Source organism: Adiantum capillus-veneris, chromosome 26 (assembly GCF_014529385.1).
Source record: "Adiantum capillus-veneris isolate H3 chromosome 26, ASM1452938v2, whole genome shotgun sequence".
Lineage (NCBI taxonomy): Eukaryota > Viridiplantae > Streptophyta > Polypodiopsida > Polypodiales > Pteridaceae > Adiantum > Adiantum capillus-veneris.
The window spans coordinates 121664737-121687479 of record NC_140956.1 but is presented as its reverse complement, the minus strand read 5'-3'; the positions used below and the strand labels follow the sequence as shown (position 1 = coordinate 121687479).

The 22743-nt window shown below is 45.4% G+C and overlaps 1 protein-coding gene across 3 annotated transcripts in view; it reads right to left on the bottom strand.

Annotated features, from left to right (window-relative positions):
• LOC147424104 (uncharacterized) overlaps positions 1-22743 on the bottom strand; it is a 230814-nt gene that overhangs the window by 199066 nt on the left and 9005 nt on the right. For all 3 annotated transcript variants that reach the window (XM_086501353.1, XM_086501351.1, XM_086501352.1), the window contains exons 4-6: positions 4033-4135; positions 1033-1115; positions 245-342 (exon numbers count right to left, since the gene is read on the bottom strand). In XM_086501353.1, the coding sequence (XP_086357479.1) occupies positions 245-342; positions 1033-1115; positions 4033-4135 (284 nt within the window). The remainder of the gene's footprint in view (positions 1-244; positions 343-1032; positions 1116-4032; positions 4136-22743) is intronic.

Genomic DNA, 22743 nt, shown 5'->3' with positions numbered 1-22743 from the left:
ATAGCAGCCTGACAGGTCCATGGTTTAAAAATAGTTAGTCCTTCTAAATGACAGACCACAGTGCAAGCTAATAAGGTAATATGACCCATAAAACCTTGAAATTAAATGGAAAGATAATCAACAAAATAACAAAATTTGGTTAGATTTTACCTCTTTTGCTTAAGTTTGACATAAAGCATAAGTACTTGAGGCACTGTCAAGCATATCCCCAAGTGATATGATTTAAATACAACTCTCCACTGACCTTTTCACCTAAATTGAAAAGCTTGGTGTGAGCTCCAGCATTTAGTCCCTGCTCTTCAGTAAATGGCCTTGATGCATCTTTAATGGCTTGATCATGTTCTTGGTTGATGGATCAAGAGTGAAAATGGACGAGAATGAGAGGTAAAATTCTCAATTTAAAGCTTTAAAAGTTCTTACAAAGAGCATTTTAAGTGCACGACTAAAAAACGAAGTTTGAAATGTTAATGCTTGAGAATTATGTGAGAAGTAAAGATTGTTTATGTAACTTGCCATCGAAGTATCATCACAATAGTCTTCTTCAACCACCTACAACCAAACCAGGAACCCATACCCCACCAAGGTGTTCAAATGGCAGCTTCTATCTTATTGTGGAGGAAATAGGAAAACTATTGATTCTTTAATTCATGTGTAACTAAGTACTAGAACTCTTGACCCATGTGAGCCTGAATTAATATCCATACTTTGAGAAGAGAATGAATCTCTCTAATCTCACTCTCTTTGAGGACAAAGGAACACAAAAACCTGATTCCCATCTTTGATGAGATACAGAATTCCCAGCCTAGATGAATGCGGGCATCAACAGTGGATCCTTGAGTAAGATTCCTACTCTCTCCATTCAAGCTTGTAGTTTATGTCTTTTGTGCATGCTTTTTAATACAGTCAGCTTATTTTTCTTCAAAAAGAAACAGATATTAGGATAAAATTATTTATGCTTATCAAGAAGCAAACTCAAAATCAGGGGGCAGTCTCTCTCAATCAAAATCAATACTAGTTAAAGGCAGTTCAAACCTTTGTTATGGTGGTCACTGATCAAATCTGTGGTAGGATCAAAGTACCAGTTATTTCCAAGCGAGGCTGATTTAAGTGAAGTCCTGTTTAACACACCAAGTCTTATGATCAGTTTTCAGGCAAGAAACTTTTCTTGTTTCAGTGTAGTACTCCACAGATCAGTTATCTGTACAGGGGCTTTTGCAAAATTTCCCTCAAAAGAGCAATAACAAGCATGGAAACACCTTCTAAGAAAGTAAAATCTTTTGCCTTACCAGCTTCCCTAGTAGAAAAAAAATGCAAGCATAAATCTAGTGATAGTGTCCTCAAACCAGCCATCACCTCCAAAATCGGACTATATCTAACCATAAGAACGTACCCTTATACAATGACATGGTTTCCATGCTTTATTTGTATGGCAGAAATTTATGACATTGTATGGGCAGATGGAGAGATTGCAAGACATTGCATGACCCATTAAAAACAGCTGATATTTGGACATAGTGGGTCTTTTAGACAGTCTTCGCTTTTGCAAATGGGAGCATAGACAGAGACAATGAGCTGCTCCAAAATAGTTGTCGGGTATGGCGGCAATGCAACCGCATGTGCATGCACCAAAAAGGTCATATGCATGCCGGTGATGGATTCCAGATTCTCCTCAGCCAGTGCATTCGAGGGCCGCACAACCTTATGATCGACCACTTCTGACATGTCTATGCAAGTGTTATAGTGGATGCAAGATGTCTTTCTGTGTGGGCTTTGGAGGTCAAGCTCGCTAGGGACAGGGCTTTGAATTTTAAAGATGGCAATCAGGCAAGATAATTGTTGGTCAATAGTCTAGTGAGCAACAAAGTTGGTGATGCTCTGATCAGGGGCTATCATCTCATCGGCGAAATCAAAGCTCAAAGGTTAGGAGGAGCAACTGAGGTGTTGATCAATTATAGCAACCTTTTGATGGGAGCGAGTCAAGGATTTCAAGTGGATGTCATGCTTGGTATTTTTCTTCAAACAAGGGAACCACAGTCAAGTTTGAGCTTGAAGTCACAGAGGAAAAGAGTCAAATATGATTTGCAGAAGGAGGCCACTCAAGAGTAAACGAAAACGGAATGTCAAAAGTTTTAACCTTCAAAGTGTCAAGGCTCTTCTTGGTAGGAATTGTCTCTAACTTAAAAGTATTAATAATTTTACAAATGAAAAGCTTTCCGATTGACTGCAATCATGGCGAGCATGGGCTTTCATGTGGGGCCACCACCAAGGGAAAGCAATGCCAGAGGTGTGCAGAAGAAGGGGGCGAGCATGGGCTGCCGGGCTCTCGAACCCACCAGCACGCGATGAAGAGAGAGACAAGGCGCGCATTCAGAAGCCAGAGGGGAACAACCAGGGAGGGGGAGAGAATTCTCTGAAGACGAGCTCACAAGCTGGTGCAGCAGAGGGAGCCCGAGTCCAGAAGGGGCGGCCAACAACAGGGGAAGCTCCTGTGTTGCAGTGGGAGCTCATCATAGAGAGGTGGACGAGCTGCAGAGGCAGGGCTGATGCGCAGGAGCTGGAAGACAGACAGAGTGAGCCGGGGAGCCTCTCAATAGAGAGTACACAGTAGCACCATCAAGATGAGAGATCAGCTTTGGAAGCCACCAGAAAAGGCTCACAAGGGGAATTAAACCGCGAGGGTGGAGCTGAGGAGCGCTTGAGGAGGAGGGGTCAAGAAGCTGCAAGAGAAGGGAGCTCTCAGGTATCTGATACGCACAGTTGGAGGCAGAAGCTCAGAGAGGACTGTAGAGGTAGAGTTTGGAAGTAACGAGCTGAGGGAAGCTCTCATGGGGTACAGTAAAGAGGGTGGGGATGCATCGAACTGAGGGGGCTTTTGATAGTGCTGGGGTTGAATACTGCGAGGCAGCCAAGGGAAGGCTTGGGCTCGTTCAAAGGGGACCTGCAGCTGGCGGGCTGTGGGTGGTGAGTACAGAAGGGGAGAGCTGATCTTGGAGCCAGTTGAAGGAGGGGTGAGGAGGAGCAAGTAGAGAGCTGAGGAAGCGCCAGTGGGAGGGAGTAGAGAGAGAAAAAGAGGCACGCAGCACTGGAGCCTGGAGTAGAAGGCAGAGAAGCGCGGATTAAAGGAGAGGAGTCCTCGAGGTTGCATAGTCAACAGAGAGCTGAGATATGACCGTGAAGGGTGAAGCACAAGGTAAGGGGCGTAGATGGTGCGGATTCAAAGGACAACAAGGAGAAAAGCACGACCATGGAAGGCATAGTTCAAGGGGAAGGTTGCCCTGCACAAGGGAATACAGAGTGCGAGGACAGATGGAGAATTTGCTGTGTGTAGTTTGAAGCTTTTAGCTTTTCTTTCACCTCCCGCTAAAGTTCATCATGTATGTTTGTAGGGTTGAGATAGACAGATGGTAAGTAACGTCTCTGCTATAAAAGTGTGAAGAGCTCAATGTTGTTTAAAGGGATTAATACAAAGCTTGCCCATGTGAGCTTTCTATGTAAGAGTCAGTTAGACTCCATATAGGGTCCATCACATGAGTCGGAGGTGCTCAATGGTCATGCATAGTCAATGTCTGTAATTATCAACAGTACCCTTCAATATTTCTCTCCAATAAGCAAAGTATCGGATCACAAAAGTTCACAGTTTCTTGACAAACAGAAACTAGGCAGAGAGGGAAGAGAGAGAGTGAGGCCTTCAGCCTAATGGAAAGAGTAGGAGTGGTGGTCTGGGTGTGTTTGCCCCAAGTGTCATCATCGGCAATGAAAATAGTGAACAAAGGTAGATGTTCCAATCCTGGAGGTGAGTGCTTGCACCATATTTAAAAACATTTTCATGGAGAATCGTAGACACAATGTAGATTCCGTCAATGAATGGTAAAACAAGATGGAGAGAAATGCCCTGAGGCACTCCTCTTACAATTGTTCCGGCAACTTAGTGCCACTACATGAGGCTCTTGAAAACAAGCAGACATGTTTTTTCCCCTAAGTCTAATTGATTACCAGATTTTGGGCATCAGGAGATTAAATCATATAATTTACCCAATCAATTCAAGGTCACCTTTGCACTCATTCACAACAACCAGTCCACTTTTCTCAAGATCTGATACTGATTTTATTGAAAATGAATTTTCGTTCTTGTGACCTGCAACATAAAATAGATCATAATGTGAGGAAAATTAGATGTTAAAAATGTATAACAATTCACAATCCTTGTCATTATGATTCCATGGATTCCAGCCTTGAGTACAGGGGCACTATAATCTGCAACGGGCCCTTCTTGGTGGACTACTTTGTAGCAACCCTCTTTACTTCCCACGTCCACATGTATGACTCCCTTCTCCTATGGCATAATCTCTTGATGAATCCTCCTGTCATGTGATTTTTACATAGAGTAGATCGAGATAAATTGAAGTGTTATTAGTGTTGCATTTATCGAAAAAAACCTATTTAATTTGGCAAATGGGATTTACCAATCAAAATGCTATTAACAACAGTGAACACACATACCCTAATCAATGCCAACTAATCGAAGCAAGGTAGTGGCTCAAGGAACAAGTGTGAGAACATATCCCAAGGTTTTGGTAATCAAGCATTGATCAGAGGGTGAGCTAAGATCTTAGAAATGGAAGATGCCAATCTCACAATGGCTCTGATATCACTTGTTCGGTTAGAGTGGATGGACACGAGCCATTCATAATGGAAGGGAGCACCATAAACTTCTCGTTAGATCAAACGGTGTGCAATTAAGTCCGTTATACAAGAATGGGGGCTAAAGCATCTTAGGATACATCACGGATGACAGTTCGAGTTTGACGCCACTTACTTACACAAAAGAAATCAAATTCTACAAGTAGGAGGTGGATTTGGGTCATATGACATGGATATACATCTTAATAGGCTCTATGGAATAGGGGCTTACATGGTGTGTCAAAACTGCTAACATGTCAACCACTGAAGACGAAGGGGGGTTAGGACTCTCTAATCCTAACCCCAGGCAGCCAACAGATCCCGGTCGAGGGGCCTAACCCCTAAAAAGACCTCCAGATACCAATTTACGTAGAGAGATGATGACGTGGCAGGGCTGTATGGACTCCCTCACGAATTGCGGACCTGGCTGCTGGCATGGTTGCGTTGTACGGACAGCCCTCTTGGCATGAGCTTTTGGACCAGATGCTTTTGGATGCAGTGCTTTTCATGTGACTGTTTTTTAATAGGCCAAGGGCCTTTAAATAAGTGTTTTGGGCTGTCCCTCTCTGGCATTCTACCGCGTGGAGAAGCAGAGCAGAGCCACAAATTCGTACCTTGTTCAAGCCAGCAATATAAAAAAATACCGAAAGGGGTGCCACGGTTTGGGGCCAGTGTGGTCTGGGCGTGGAGCTCTGCCACTCCATGTCTTGTGTGGATTCTCTCTCTTTCTGTTCAGCTGTTTGAAGTGCTAACGTCTGTTTTAGTCTGTTCTTTCAGTTGGCACAGGGTGCCCTCCCGTTACAGTGCTTCAAGCATGTGCTTTTTTGAAAGCGTACTAGTCCCTCCAAGAACAAACAGAGCAAGATTGTGTTTCTGGATTCTACAAAGTATCTGCAGTTCCTCCTCGACAAACTCCACGAATTATGCAAAGCTATCGACAGTTTTTGAACTATGTGTTGCCTTCTCTGTTGCCTCGGGCTGTTCCTCCTCCTCCGGCACCAGGAAGCACAAGGGCGTCGAGCTGACAACCTACTCAGTCGTCCATTCCGATTGGGAGAGTTTTCAGAAATATGGTTCAACCATCTGATGTTGACCCCGTGCAACTGCCCCTGCCACCATTGTTACCACCACCTCCCTCACTTCCACCTGGATACAACGGTTGGAGTCTGTATGCCTATCCCTACTATCCATATCCTGGCTTTGCACCACATCAGTCCAAGGACTTCAAGGATAAGGAATCTTTAGTTAACCTTTTTCTCGTGTGAAAGAGAGAAAGAAAGCTATTCAATTCCTACTGCAATTTGACAACATCTATGCCCTCGGGAACTACAATGAAGAATCAAAGACCTCTCCCGCCACAGGTTTTCTGAAAGATAATGCTATGCAGTGGTGGAGTTCTATAGCCACCAAGCCGCATGCTCCAAGGACTTGGCAAGCTTTCAAGAATATTTTTGCCCAGAGCTACATGACATCCCAATTTGAAGTACAGCTTCTGGCAGATTGGTGTAACCTGAAAATGCTTGACCGTGAAGGACTACAACCAAAGGTTCCTTGATGTGTACCTGCGGGTGTCTTTCTTCAAGCTGATAACCTTGGTGAACCAGTGCAAACCCAATGCTATTGGACTACCATCACCTTTACAAGAATATTGTTTATCTAGACAGGTTACTACTATGTGTCACAAACGGGAGTCCACATGAATAATCAACAAGCTGAAATTAAATAATCTTTCGACTCAAAAGACATGAGGGAGAAGATCGACACAATATTTGGGACCAAAAGCTGGGCTGGTCCTCCCTCCCCCTTAAAGAGAATCTTTATTAGGGAGAATCTTTTTTACAAGCACAAGAACCGGAGTGACCTCTTCGTTCTAAATCATCAGACTCGATGGTCAATTCCTTCCCGTGCGGGGAATTTCCCGAAAGACGAGCTCTTAATTCTATTTCCATCTATTTCTAGAGCGTGAAGCTCTACAGACCGTTCCCAATTCCATTCTCGGAATCTCTGAGCATAGGCTGAGGCCTCTTTGCTCCTTCTACGTGATGGAGTACCTGCAAAAGCAAAAACACGAAACAACCACCTGTATCGTGAATTCACAATCGGTACCTATTAGCTCCTTGCTCGGAAAAGCGAACCTCCGTGGTTTGTCTTCACACGAACACTTGCGTCCTCCCGACGCTAGCGCTCGCAAAGTCTGAAAGCTGAGGGGGGGCGTGTGATGCCTTTATAGCCGATCGTTCCAGAGCATGAATAGCAAAGCCATCGGGCACTAGGAATAGCCCGGGGAGAGAGAGAGAGAGAGAGAGAGAGAGAGAGAGAGAGGCCTTGCGGAAGATTCTAAAGTTTAAACCCTAGAAGCAGCAGCAGAAGATGAAGCACGACCAGCACACACACAAAAGATACGCAACCAGCTGATGACATGGCAGGTTGTACGGATTTTCGGATTTCACGCTGATTGCTGACGTGGCAAATTGTACGGATTTCCGCGTATTACACTGGCTGCGGACGTGGCAAAGCTGTACGGATTCTTGCTTTTGTGTTGGCAGCTTCTGAGCACCTGCTTTTGGGCCAGTTGTTTTTGAGTTTAACTGCTTTTCAAGGCCAAGGGCCTTTAAATATGTGCAGAGGGCTCATTCTTTGGCATTCTTTAGTACGAAGGTGTAGAGGGTGGAGTACCCGCATTGTACTGAGTTCAAGTAATATAAAGAAATACCGAAAGGGGCGCCAAGGTTTGGGGCCAATACTCTCTGGGGTGGAATTCCGCCACTCCATGTCGCGTGTGCTCTCTCTATCTTTTCCAATTCAGTTGTTATTAAACTGCTAAAAGTCTATTCAATCTGTTCTTTTCTGTTGGCATGTGGTGCCTGTCTTGTGACACTGGTATCAAAGCTTCAAGCGTGTGCTTTTTTGAAAGCATACCGGTCGCATCAAAGAGCAGACAGAGCAAACCAGTGTCTACTCGATCTGTTCTTTTCCGTTGGCATGTGGTGCCCGTCTTGTGACAGTGGTATCAGAGCTTCAAGCGTGTGCTTTTTTGAAAGAATACCGGTCCCACCGAAGAGCAGACAAAGCAAACCGGCACTTCCAAAGTCTATTGGAATTTTTATTTGAAGAATCTGCATGCCCCGGCCCCGGACATATTAGGCACTCCCACCCTTACTTCTTCGCACATCGGGCGCGCTCCCATCTTCATCACTCTGTCTTACAGAGCATAAGCCATAAAGATCAATTGCAAGAGAAGGATCCAAGATTTGTTTCGAGTTGCTGTTTTTTTTTCTCAGATGTACTACCATGCAATGATGGAAGCAATGATGGAAGTCTATAGCTACCAACCAAGCTGCATGCTCCAAGGACTTGGCAAGCTTTCAAGAAAAGTTTTGCCCGCAGTTATATGGTTTCTGACACCTTCCTTGGAGTGCAACTTCTGGCAGAGTGGGGGTATCCTGAAATGCTTGCCATGGAAACCCTAGCAGATTATAACTTGAAATTTCTCGACATCTCTCAATAGGTGTCTCTTCTCGAGCTGATAACCTTGGAGGTCCAGTGTGATTGCTATATCTTGCGACTACCATCGCCGTTAGAGGAACATTGTCTGTCCAAGAGCTAATGGACCATGTTGTGGTCGGCTATGACCTTATGGAAGAAACCTAACCCTAATTTTTGGCGCGGGTTTCAGGATGGAAAGTCAGTCGACTTTTTGAGCTCGACTGATGTCAAGATTGCTTTTTTAAGTTTGAATTTTGTCTAAAAATCTGTTTGAGAACTTGTTTGGTGATCCTGTTTGGAATTTGTTTGAAATCGATGGTATCTGTTTTGAATCTGTCTTGGTGCCGATTTGAATTGTTTGACTCTTGTTCTAATATTGGTTTCAATGATTGGTGATTTTTCTCCCAGGTGGAGTACTGAGTAATGATGTTTGAGAATGCTTGTTCATATTCATGGCCCGCACCCTTGTGGTTATTTGCGGGGGAGCTATTGAATGTTTGAAAAGTGTTGTTTTTACTCATGGCCCGGACCCTTGTGGTTATTTACGGGGGGAGTATTGTTGTTTTTACTCATGGTCCGAACCTGGATGGTTATGCGGGAGGAGTATTAAGAAGTATGAGCAGTGGTTCTCTCAAACACCAAACGACGCATGCTGCGATCCAGGGGGGCATTTGGCTGTAAAAGGCCTTTATATCTCCCAGCCCGGACCTTTTAAAGTTATGCGGGAGGAGTGATGAGGGAGTCGTTGAATATCTCCCAGCCCGAACCTTGTTAGGTTATGCAGGAGGAGTGTTCATCGGCAGCTTGATGTTTCTATGTCTTGTAACATGCATATGTAAGCATTTGTGTTGCATTGTGATGTGCCAACCACTGAATATTCCTTTTTGGATGAGATACTTCTGGGAAGTCAACCACCCAGGATATCAAGAGTCCCGATCTGAAATGAGACTCCTTATTGGATGAGATTCTTCTAGGAAGCCAACGACCCAGGAAATCAAGAGCTCCGATTTGGAATGAGAAAACTGATTGTCCCTCGGATTGTCTCTCGGAATGACCCTCGGAATTTTTGAGCTAACTTGAGTTGTTTTGCAGATATACTGTAATTGTGGACGATTACTTTCTTTCCAGAAGGGGGGATGTCACAAACTGGTGACGTGGCAACCCTACAAGTTGTCCCAACTTATGGCCAAGTGACAGGGGACCCCGGGGACACAAGAAGACAAAAATAATGCGTTGAATTATGCTGACGTGACTGCCATACAATTTCCGAAAATTGCACTGACTGTACGGACTACCGCAAAAAGCGTTGATTGCTGATGTGGCCTGACAATGCGGAATTCCGCAAATTACGCTGGCTGTTTTCAGCGCTGCCAGCTTTTGGAGATAACTGCTTTTTAATTTAGAAGCTTTTGGGGGCTCTGCTTTTAGCAACCCCATGTAACCTTTATAAGTGGCCTTAGGGGCTCACTTCTCAGAGCATCCGGACGCAGAGTCTGAGAGTGAGACCCGCGGGCTCTCTTTGTACTTTGAACACAGAATAATATAAAAAGAAATACCGAAAGGGGCGCCATTCTTTGGGGCCAATACCTCTGGGCGCGGAACTACGCCAGGCCGTGTCGTCTTTGTGAATTGTTTTGAAGTGAATCTCTGTTGTGTCACGGTAGAATCTTGACTTGGGGTTTCTAAGCTTGTTACAGTGATATCAGAGCGCGGCCGATTTCTCTTCTACCGGGAAATCCGATCCTTTTCTCGCGACACTTATGGATTCCAACAAGAATCAGTCGACTTCTTCTACATCTGCTAATGCAGGAGGAGATCACGAAGAAGATTTACATGATCAAACAGAGGAAGAGTACGGGCCACCTCAGCCTACTCAATTCGAACTTGAAGAGATGGAACGTCGAAGCAGGTTGACAAGGCAACAAAGCAGATGATTAAAATTGCGAAGGATCCGAAATTTGCAAAATTTTTGTCTCAGCAATCCATCACAGAAGTGCACACCCAGTGGCAGAAAGCCACACAACCACCTATCAAACCGGCAATCAAGAAACCTCCTTCTCCGAGGATGGTTATATAGCAAGAATTACAAGAGGTAATTCAAACACAGATCAGCCGGATTTTAGACACTAACAACAAATCCAAAAAGCAAGAGAGACAGCACAAGAAGGGGACTAACTTCCCGGGTTATTTGGGTCGTCAATCTTCTTTTGCATCGGCAAGAAAGCAGAAAAAGCGTGTACGATTTGAAGGACTACCCAGTTCTTCTTCTTCTTCGTCTTCTGATAGTTCTTCTAGCTCTACTGACTCGAGCGAGGAAGAGAGAAAAGGTAGAAAGCAAAGCTTCGGAAAGGGCAAGAAAAAGGCAAAGAAGCCCAGATTTCGCCCAGTTTCTGACAGTTTTACAAAGGAGTCATCCTCAAATAGTTCGGACTCCGATGATCATATGTTTTATGCAAAGAGAAGCATTTTTACAAAGCCAACCAATATGACTTTCTCAAAGATAAAAGCAAGAAAGTAAAAGAATTTAAAGGTGGACAGTCGATTAAGTTTGACTCCTTTTCTGGGTTCCAAGATGCTCCAAGGGCTTTGGCCTTCATTCAACAATTTGACATAGCTTTCTCTGGAGGGCATTACTCAGAGCACTCCAAGATTAGGAGGGCTACATCTTTCTTCAAGGGAAATGCTCGACCATGGTGGTCCACTCTTCTTCTGAGGCAGGAAGCTCCAATTAAATGGTTGAAATTCAAAAGGCTCTTTATTTCTTCTTGGCTGTCTCGGGAGCACGAACGAGATATACGAACCGCTTGGAATCATCTTCGGATGACCAAGGGAGATTCTTTGGACGCTTATTGCGAGAGATTTTGGAACTCTTTTCTACCAACCTCTTCAATTAAGAAGGTCTCGTTTAAGGAACAGATTGAGCGGTTTTGCTGCGGATTTCTACAGAGATCCGAGACTACTGCTTGGAACAAAAGTCAAATTTGATTCAAGAATTGATGGGTCATGCGAAACGGGGTTTTGCGATACATTCGGGAAATTTGACTTATGAGCTTAGGGCAAAGTGAAAGATCAAGAAGCCCTGATTTTCTTTGACGGAGGAGCCAAGGCCAACTTCATTTCACCTTAATTGGCGGCGTGGCTCAAGATTACACCCGATCGGATGGGACCACCAGCAATTCTAGCGGCACCCCGGATGGGACATAGCCATTGCACCTGTCATTGGCAAACTTCGGTTACATTTTCAGGTTATAGAGCTCTCGATAAAATCACCATCAAGAACAGGTTTTCGATTCCGAGGATCGATGATATTCTTGACCGACTACAGGGATCCTCTTGTTTTAGCAGGATTGATTTGAAAAGCGGATATCATGAGATCAGAATCGCGCCGGGAGATGTCCACAAGACAACCTTTCAGACGAGCTTTGGTTTATATGAATTTTTGGTGATGCCTTTTGGCCTTACCAATGCTCCAACGACTTTCAACCGAATGATGAATAGGATTTTCAGAGAGTACAGATCTTTTGTCAGTACTTTCTTTGATGACATTATAGTCTTCTCCAAGGATGAGGCAGAACATACACACCATCTGCTACAGGTCTTCATGCATTGCGAGATCGCAAACTAGTTATCGATGCTAAGAAGAGTGAATTTTTCTTGCCAGAGCTACACTTTTTGGGACACATCGTCGCAGCAGCAGGAGTACAGATGGACCCAGCGAAGATTGACACTATACGTGATTGGCCCGATTTGAAGAAAGTTCATGAAGTTATGAGCTTCTTGGGCTTATGTTATTACTACCGGCGGTTCATTAGAAAGTTTGCAAAGATAGCTTCCCCTTTGCACATTCTGACACAGAAAGGAGTCCCTTTCTCGTGGGGACCCACAAAGGTAACTGCCTTTCAGACATTGAAAGAGAAATTGACTACGGGACCAGTTTTGACTTTGAAAGTCATTCGAAGTATATTGTGATGCTTGTAGTCGTAGTCTAGGTGCGGTCTTAATGCAAGAAGGCCATGTCATTGCCTATGAGAGCAGATTGTTTTCAAGGCCGGAATTGACAGCACAGATTTATGAGAAAGAGCTTTTGGCAGTTATCTATGCTCTTACTTCAGTGGCGACATTACCTACTCGGAGCCGATTTTTCCGTCTTCACTGATCATCAAATGTTTACGCTACTTCTTGTCACAAAAGCAGCTTTCGGAAAAGCAGATGCGGTGGGCTAACATCTTGTTACAGTTCCAGATTGTCCATGTACAGGGACAGAAGAACTTGGCGGCAGATGCTTTGACCCGGAAGCCGTTGGTCTTGGCTATTTCCGCGATTCATCATAGAAGCTTCAAGGGCATGGTCAATCAGTACACCACAGATCCAGATTTTTCTGATGTATTCACTCGAATACAGAATGGGGAGGTAGTAGCGGGATATTCCATACAGGATGGCTAGTTGATGAAGAAAACGATGTTCTGCGTTACACAACCGTTAAGGGAAAAGGTTCTAACTGAATGCCATTGTCCACCTTTTAGAGGTCACCGCGGCATTGACACCACCTTGAAAGGTGTGGAGCATTACTTCTCTTGGCCTTCTTTTTACGCAGTTGCTTGGTATGCCAAAAGGTCAAGTTTGACAGGCATAAAGCACAGGGATTGTTACAGCCTTTACCCATTCCCACCCGCCCCTGGGAAAGTATTGCTATGGATTCATTTTTTATCAAGACACAGAGTGGGCATGATGGCATTTGGTCTGTCATCGACAGATTTAGCAAGCAAGCTGACTTCGTTCCAGTGAAGAAAACAATCAAACCGCATCATTTATCGAGACTGTTCATTTCACAGATTTTCAAATTACATGGCATGCCTGAGACAATAGTCTCTGACAGAGATTCCCGATTCACGAGTTTATTTTGGAAGGCTATTTGGGAGAACATTGGCACACGGTTGTAGTTCTCGTCATCTTTCCACCCGTAGAAAGATGGGCAATCTGAGATTGCTAATTCAGCCGTATTGGATTTATTGAAGTCTTACATTTTTGATCACGTGTCACATGCACATCTAACCCTATGTGTACGTGGACAAGCTACTTCATGACAAGGGTTCAGTCAGTCTAGATTAGGAAGCTACTTCATGACAAGGGTTCAGTCAGTCTAGATTAGGAAGTGATCTGGCACTTTTGTGAGTCTGTTCGCAGACCGTTCATGTCCAGATACTTAGAGTAGATGCATATCCTCTGGTTGCACACAGCATGACCATCAGGAGCATTTTTACAATGCATAGACCTATTTTCCCTATTTTCACTTATTATTTTTTAGTGACATTTGTTGGGAACTGGGTAGGGCAAATTAGCAATGCAAGTATATAAGAAACCCTAGCACTAGCACTTTCTGGCACAAGAGGCAACGGGAACATTGTGTTCAACAGGCATCTTCTCATCAGGACCCCCCCCGGGCAAGAGACCTAGCGTTTTCAGCCAAGACAAGCCAGCGTTTTTCAGCATTGCAGATCCTCAAGTGTTTTGCATTGCAGATCAGCCCGGCGACAGTAAGACCCAGCAGACCAGGCATAGCGTTAGCAGATTTCCATCGCAAGACAGTTTTCAGCCCTAGCATTTTTGCATCAGCATAGTGTTCTACAGATTCACGGCAACGGAACACCAAGAAGCATCAGTGTTTTCAGTTTTCAGCAGTCAGACATCGCAAAAGAAGTCCCAAACCTCGCATATCTCACCTTCTCGCAGCAGAACCTCGCCACACGGTCAGATCCATCGAAGTTTGCAATTTCAGCCCAGAAAACGCAGATTTCAGCATCTGCGTTTTCAGCGTGTCGTCGTTGCATGGTCGTCATCGTCGTCGTCATCGACATAGAGTCAAAATTCAGCAAATAAAGATTTGCAGATTTCAGCCAGTAGCGTTTTCAGATTTCAGCTCGTCGTCGTCCTCATCGTCGTCGAAATCGTCGGCAAGTCTAAAGCATTGTAGAGATTTGTGCAATCAATAGTAGACCACTCTCGCCATAGAGAGTGGGGCCTTCGGAGGAGGGTTTGACAACATTCTGGTGTCGTATTCTTCTCTCTCTATTTCTCAGTGTCATGCACCTTCATTCACAGTGTTTACCACTTTGTTTGTGATCACTTGCACTCTCTCACTAAAGGAACGAAAGGCTCTCCCTTCCGTAAGTAAAAGGAACCCTTGAGCACAGTTCGGAGCACTCATCTTGAGCAAAGTTCAACATTCACTTCCGCTGCACCTTACATTGGTATTAGAGCTTTGACAGTGTTCTGTATCACTCAAGGAAAGGTTCTTGAGGTTCTTCTTTCGCTTGCAATCTGTGTTAGAGAAGGATCTTCTCGTCACCCGAGCTCTTCTCTTTCCCGCAGGCACACCCCTTGGCGGCCTTGCGCTCACACCAAGGTTGCTTTTTCCCACCTCACGTTGATTGGCCGGCTGCTAAGTGCACGGTCCGCTCTCAATGAGTGAAAAGAGGCACAAGGGGAGGCTGTACAAGCCCTTCTTTCTTGGGTTTCCTGTCACTTTAAAAAAACACGATTAGAATTGACACGCCCAAGAGGACTTGGGTTATGTGCGACCTCAACAAGCAAAAAAAATGGGATGGTCATCACCCGAAGAGGAATGGATACTTCGCATGAAGGTGGCAAGCATGGGAGTGGCGAAGAAGAGTTTTCCCCACCAGGAGGTTTTTCCGACCCTCCCCCTTCCCCATCTACGCCAAGGATTGCACTAACTCCTATGGAGGCTTTCGATAAGATGATGATGGACAGGAAGTTAGAAAGCGAAGAAGGAATAGCAACCATAGAGCGCAAATATGAAGAAAGAATGGCAGCCATAGCGCGTGAGCACGAGCAAGCACACTTGGAAGCCAAAGTAAGAAAAGCCAAATTGGATCGTGAGCGCGAAGAAAGACAAGCAAAATTTGATTGTGAGAACAAAGAAAGACAAGCAGAATTTGATCAAGAACAAAGCACGAAAAGAGATGAGCGACCAACACATTAAAGAGTTGTTGCAACTTTTTTTCTAATATGCAGGCGCAGTTTGAAAAGGAACAGAAGAAGGAGACTCTCTCAGTCTCGTCTTCTCCAAAGCATGACACACATGATTTGGATGATAAGGATAAGCATGATGATTTGCATGATCAAGATGTGATTATTCACGAGCATGATGATTTGCATGATAAAGATGTGATTGTTCACAAGGAAGATGGTTTAGTTGATACTTTTTCTAGTGAAGCTAAACTCATTGCAGATTTGATCGATCATGAACGGTTTGGCACTCCGTCAATTTGTTCATCTGCATTGCATGCATAGTTTTTGAGGAAGACTCAAACTTTTCCAGTCGCTTTACATGGAATGGGTATGTTCATGTTTTTATGTTGAAAGTGGTTTCAAGAATTTTCAGCCTCGGAGATTCTTGAAGAAGGTAGACGCATGACTATAGACGAAGTTGAAGCATCGAAGGAGCCACATAAGACTTTGTGTCGCTTTCGGTGCGGCCCAATGAAGCAAGCGTCGCAGACCTTTATGAAGTTCAAGTATCGCAACGACCCACACATCAGAGTAGGCCGACAAAGAGTCCTTCCCAGGATTCAAGCAATTGTTGGCGATCTCCCTCGACGCCATACGGTTCGGTACCAGTACCTCACTTTGAAAAGGAGGGGATGTCACGTGCACATCTAACCCTATGTGTACGTGGACAAGCTACTTCATGACAGGGGTTCAGTCAGTCTAGATTAGGAAGTGATCTGGCACTTTTGTGAGTCTGTTCGCAAACCGTGCATGTCCAGACACTTAGAGTAGATGCATATTCTCTGATTGCACACAGCATGACCATCAGATTTCCATCAGAACCCATTAAGAGCATTTTTATAGTGCATAGACCTATTTTCCTTATTTTAGCCAATTTTCACTCATTATTTTTAAGTGACTTTTGTTGGGAACTGGGTAGGGCAAATTAGCAATGCGAGTATAGAAGAAACCCTAGCGCTAGCACTCTCTAGCAGAAGCAGCGGCAGGAACATTGTGTTCAACAGGCACCTTCTCAGTAGGAAACCCCTCCCCCCCCCCCCCCCCGGGGTAGGAGACCTAGCGTTTTCAGCCAAGACAAGCCAATGAAAACAGCCCATAGGGCGGTAAGCGTTGGCTTTCACCCGAAATTCTTTACTTTAGACACACACACAGAGCACCTTGCAAAGAGAACCTGCGACGGGAATTAACACTTAATCACACACACGGCTCGGGAGCTAGAATGCTCCGAGCAGACGCCGACAACCTGTAGGCCCTGGCGCCCCTTTCGGTATTTCTTTATTCTTTAGGAGGGTAAATTACAAGGTAAGGTCCTGGGAATCCTTCACGTGTATCCACCTAGATACCATTTGATTTGGCCAAATTTCGGCAACATAACAGCCCCAAAACTTGCGCGGAACCAATTCCCCTACTAGAACTCACTTGCACTGGCGTATACCCTCTGATTCCTGTCCAAAAACAGTAAATTCAGCACGCTGTATTTACTGGTTTTTGCCTTGTTTTCAGCCCCAAACAGTCCCCTAACTGTCCTCTGCCAGTGGGGCACGATTCCCAATGGTCCTGGCGTCCATATGGCTGAAAAACAGTAAAATTACAGTGCATACACAGCGCTGATTTTGCACCTGTATGGTGAGGTTATGACCCTCACCAGTGCCTGCTTTGGAGCAGCAGCTAGCTACCCCTGTTCCTGCTCAAGGAGGCTCTTGCCTCAGCACAAAAGCATGAACCCACACAACTGTACATCAGTCAAATGAATAGCCCTCTTGTGGGGCATCACATAACTGCACGTAGGGGAGAGAGAGAGCAGTGTGTAGTGTGCAGGGCATCACTCCTAGCACCACACTGTACATGAGAGGGAAAGGAAGCACTCCATAGCTCTTAACCTGTGACAAAAAACTGAAATGAGGCCTCTCCCAGCATAAAATTCAGCGCCACTTCTTCTGCAAGAGGAAAGTGCATGAAAATTCGACACTTGGCGCATTTACAAGCATTTGCCCGTTTCGGGTTCGCCGCTTAAAAATATCCTGACCGGTTGCCCAGTTGACTTCGCGGCAGAGTTATAAAATGTTCCCCTAGTCATACCGGAGGTAATGACGCGAACACATTTCACGGCCCAAAATAGCAGTTCCCTAAATTTTAGGAGATGCTTCCATTGGGCTCCCACTGGTCTTCTGACCACCTATCCTCATTGGGACCGCATCCAAAAGTGCAATGTGGCCCAACTGTCGGATACTTTTTGTTGGTAGTCCCACCTTGACTTTACACCTTAATTGAGTTCACCTCCTAGTATCCACCAACTTGCTAAGTGCGACGGGGGGACCTATATGATCTTACTCTGAGCCTAGACATCCTCTTACCATACGAATTCCAGTGCCGACCACTTCCCGTCTGCGGGTGAATGTACCATTCACATTGGCCATACAATGTCCGACCGTTTGCTACTTCAAAAAGAGGGTCTCAAAACAAATAAAATAAACCCCATTGGAAAGAAACCAACAACCAAGGTTAGCAGTTGCCACATCTCTGTGACATGGTTAATAACTGCCACGTCCTCGTGACAGCCAACGTTTTTCAGCATTGCAGATCCTCCAGTGTTTTGCATTGCAGATCAGCCCGGCGATAGCAAGACACAGCAAATCAGCCATAGCGTTAGCAGATTTCCACCGGAAGACAGTTTTCAGCCCTAGCGTTTTTGCATCAGCATAGCGTTTTGCAGATTCACCGCGATGGAACACCAAGAAGCATCAGCGTTTTCAGTTTTCAGCAGTCAGACATCGCAGAAGAAGTCCCAAACCTCGCAAATCTCACCTTTCCGCAGCAAAACGTCGCCGCACGGTCAGATCCATCGAAGTTTGCAGTTTCAGCCCGGAAAACGCAGATTTCAGCATCTGCGTTTTCAGCACGTCTTCGTTGCATCGTCGTCATCGACATAGAGTCAGAATTCAGCATAAAGATTTGCAGATTTCAGCCAGTAGCGTTTTCAGATTTCAGCTCGTCTCGTCGTCGTCCTCATAGTCGTCAACATCGTCGGCAAGTCTAAAGCATTGTAGAGATTTGTGCAATCAATAGTAGACCGCTCTCGCCATAGAGAGTGGGGCCTTCGGAGGAGGGTTTGACAACATTCTGGTGTCGTATTCTTCTCTCTCTCTCTCTCTCTCTCTCTCTCTCTCTCTCTCTCTCTCTCTCTCTCTCATGCACCTTCATTCACAGTGTTTACCACTTTGTTTGTGATCACTTGCACTCTCTCACTAAAGGAACGGAAGGCTCTCCCTTCCGTAAGTAAAAGGAACCCTTGAGCACAGGTCGGAGCACTCATCTTGAGCAAAGTTCAACATTCACTTCCGTTACACCTTACATCAGAAGACTCAATGGGAAAAAAATTGTGCTTGGTGGAATTTGCTTACAATAACACGATCCACTCTTCGACAGGGAAGGCACCATTTGAGATTATTGAAGGTGCTATAAAGGTTCCACCCTTCCTTAGCACGAAAGATAAGATTTTTGAAGCCGACCAGTACACGAGGGACTTGGACACTACTTTTGCCAAGGTCTGGGAGGCTTTAGCGAAATCTAAGGAAAGACACAAGAAGGCAGCAGATCGACACCGTCGCGATTTGAAATTAAAGGAAGACGATTGGGTGCTCTTACATTTTGAGAAGGCACGCCTAAGAAAGAAAAAGGGAAAGGAGCGGCTTTTTCCAAAGCTTAGCATGAGATACTATGGACCTTTCCAGATAAAAGAACAGATAAATGATGTCTCCTTTAGACTGAAGCTGCCCGATAATTGGAGGATTCACAATGCTTTTCATATGAGTCTCTTGAAGCCTTTTAAAGGCGACGTGCCCCATGATGGGGAGCCAGATGAGAAACCCGAAGTGGAGGAAAGCGAGAAGATACTCGTTCTAGAACAGATATTGGCACATAAAGATAGAAAGATTAAAGGTAAAGTGATTAGGCGGTTCTTAGTTAAATTCAAGAACTATCCTGCATTGGATGCGAAGTGGATGGAGGAGGAGGACCTAGCAGATACTCCTCAGATTTTGGAACTTTACCTTGAAGCATTCAGTTTAGCATAGTCTACTCCGATAGACCCCCGATCTCAGCATGGGTGAATCTAGTGCAACGGGCTTGCACAAGAGGGAAGTCGTTCCGCTCCTTTGTCAACAGATTACCCTAATTTTTTTGATATAGAGTCACTGATGTCCCTTTGGGTTTCAGGGATACTGCTAGGCTGACAGTATTCTGCTGTATGACTTTATGAAGTGGAATTCCCGAAAATGAAAATGATTGATTTATACTTGACTTGTTTGACTGCAGAAACTGAAAGATGAAATGACTGCAGCATTTCGGTCTCATAAATCTCTATAGACATGATTGCAATATGGATTAGTTAATAGGGCATCTGTGAGGTCCTGACTGGATCTAGATGCGATTACTAAATATGTTACCAATTAATCATGGTCTGAGATTTGTTTCGTCATGTGATGTTCTGTGATGTCAAGTGATGTCCTGTGATGTCCGGTGATGTGACTATCGATTGGTACATGTGCTAGTTGTGTTGTGTCTAGTGCGTCAGTACTAACAGTCAGTGTCTACTAAGACAGTTTATGGCCTCCGTCTGTTTTTGCAGGCGTAATCGAGGGCGATTACAATTCTTTCAAGAGGGGGGTACGTCACAAACTGGTGACGTGGCAACCCTACAAGTTGTCCCAACTTAGGGCCAAGTGACGAAGGGACCCCGGGAACACAAGAAGACAAAAACAATGCGTTGAATTATGCTGACGTGGTTGCTGTACGATTTTCGAAAATTGCGTTGACTGTACGGACTGTCGCAAAAAGCGTTGACTGCTGACGTGGCCTGACAGTACGGAATTCCGCAAATTACGTTGGTTGTTTTCAGCGCTGCAAGCTTTTGGAGATAATTGCTTTTTAATTTAGAAGCTTTTGGGGGCTCTGCCTTTAGCAACTCCATGTAACCTTTATAAGTGGCCTTAGGGGCTCACTTCTCAGAGTATCTGGAAGTAGAGTCTGAGAGTAAGACCCGCGGGCTCTCTTTGTACTTTGAACACAGATTAATATAAAAAGAAATACCGAAAGGGGCACCAGTCTCTTTGTAGCAGGCTACAGTGTCACTTTCACAGGACACAGTTAGTACAGTTGGTATAGGCTGGTTCACACTGGACGGACCCTCTGGACCCTCTGGCCTAGGGAGTGACACGTAGCAGGGTACCGACAGTGGTCTAGTGGACCTTGTGGCCAAGTCACCACATGGCTGACATTTATGAGCCGTTGGTGGCTCTTTATGGTGGTACATAGGAGTAGTAGCGGTTGGTCATCGGGATCATCTGCTTCACCTTTGGTCCAGCATCGTCGAGGTAGCGAGTCTTACACAGAGCACTGCTTCACCATCCCTGCACATCTGAGCCTCGACACCCCACTTGTACCTGTGAGTCCTGGGCTGAAGCTGAGTGTGCTGCCACGCCAGAGTCTGTACATGGTTCTTTGAGCTAGTCGAGTCCACAAGTTGTGGTCCACTGTTGTGTCTCTGTTGTTATCCATTGTTCTTGTGTTTCATTCTGTTTGAGAGAGTTTTCATTTGTTTGAGTGAGATTGTCACGCACATTGCACTGAGGGTCACCCACACTGTTGAGAGCACGACACATTATCCGCGCTACAGGTGCTCTCATTTTGGCAATCACGGTGGGACCTCAACTGAAGTCTCACTCTGTTGAGTATCTGGTTTCTTCGCTTCGCCTGTGCAGCCTGCTGGTCTGGTCCAGTTTCACCCTTGACAGCTTAATCTAGCTGGTCTAGTCTCTCGCCTTGTTGGTCTGGTCCTCTCTCGCCCTGGTCCACCCAGTACTCGTCTTGGTCTAGTCCTTCTCGTCCTTGGTCTAGTCCTTCCTCGTCCTCGTCCAGCCAGGTGGTCTAGTCACTCGCCCTGGTCTAGTAGAGTCTAGACCAATGTTCAGCCAAGTGAAGGTTGTCTTGCCCAAGTGAAGGTCTTCTTGCCCAAAGCTTGGTGGGGTTGGCGGTTACTGCATGACACATACAAGGAGGTCTTTGGAGCGTCAAAGTGCACTACTGAGTCCTCTGAAGTACTACCACAGACGGCGTCAACCCTTGGTGCCCAGTAGAAGCATATTAACCCCATCACCCATACCTACTCATACGGCTACCTCCATTCCTTCGACCGGTTCTACATCCTCCAGGTCACCTTCTCCGGTAAGGCTCTCCCCCATTTTGTTACAGCAAGCTAGTGAGCAACATACTCGGGAGCAAGAGGCCATGGAGGAGCTCACAAGTGTTCTGGCAAAGGTAAACATCAAGTTCCCTACCTTTAAAGGTCTCTCCGCAGAAGATGCAGACGACCATGCTCGGAGGTTTGTCTCTCTTTGCAGAGGTCCTGGCCTCAACAGAGAAGACGCATACCTGGTGCTCTTTCCGTCCACCTTGGATGGTCTTGCAGATAAATGGTACAGTCAATTTGTTGAAAACCACTTTACTACTTGGACCATGTTAAGACAGCAGTTCTGTGAAGCTTTCCGACCAGGGGATTATCAAGAGAAGATTCTAGATGAGTTGGCCAACCTGTTGCTCTAGCCCAAGGAGACATTTGCAGAGCTCATGACCAGAACAAAGTCCCTGGTCGCCAAGCTGCCTCAGCAACCAAGGGAATTCATGGTGAAGAAGTGGACAGAGAAGGCTCTGCCTAAAACTTCTCAACAAAAGCTCAGAGAAAGTCTTCGTCCTGAAGCCAGTCTGGAGGACTTTGTTGCTACTGCTACTAGAATAGAGGGAGCAAGAAGGCAGTTCACTGACTCTCCTCAGTTAGATATTGCCCCTGTACTCGTGGACAGTCCATCAGATCCTTTAACTTCTTTACGCAGGGAACTGGAAGCCCTAAAGTTACAGCGAGCTCTTCAAGAGGAGAGGTCCTTCTCTCTCAAACAAGAGAAGCCTCCACATCACGAGGCATTGGAACAGATTAAGCGCGAGCTAGAAGAGCTCAAGTTTCAACAAGAGACTAAGGCTACGGTTTGGTGTAGCTCATGCCGCTCTCCAGGGCACCCTCCACAGGAATGCCCCCTTCGGGTTTACTGCCATTTCTGTGAAAAATCTGGACATGAGGACAAGGATTGTTACTACCTCAAGGGATTGCGACAAATACAGCAAAGTCTTGGTCCTTCTCTTCAGCAAGGGCCAGCACCTGCATCAAACATGGTTTCTCCATGTGGCCATCCACACCATATGCCACCTTTGCTGACAGCCCCTCCTATGCAAGGTATGCAAAGTACTTTTCCATCTCAGAGCTTTTATCATACCCATGCTCCCTCATCACCTCAAAGCTTCTATGCGTCCACCTCCAACTCAATGCACCAGGAGCAAGGACCACCTCGCCCTTTGACTCGCCCTTTGAATCGGCCCATTTTATGCTACAGATGCGGAGAGTATGGGCATTACCAAAGCAAATGCCTTCTGCCTGAAGGATCCCCTCCCTGCCGTCATTGCCCTGATATGAAAGATCACTACAGTAAGGATTGCCCA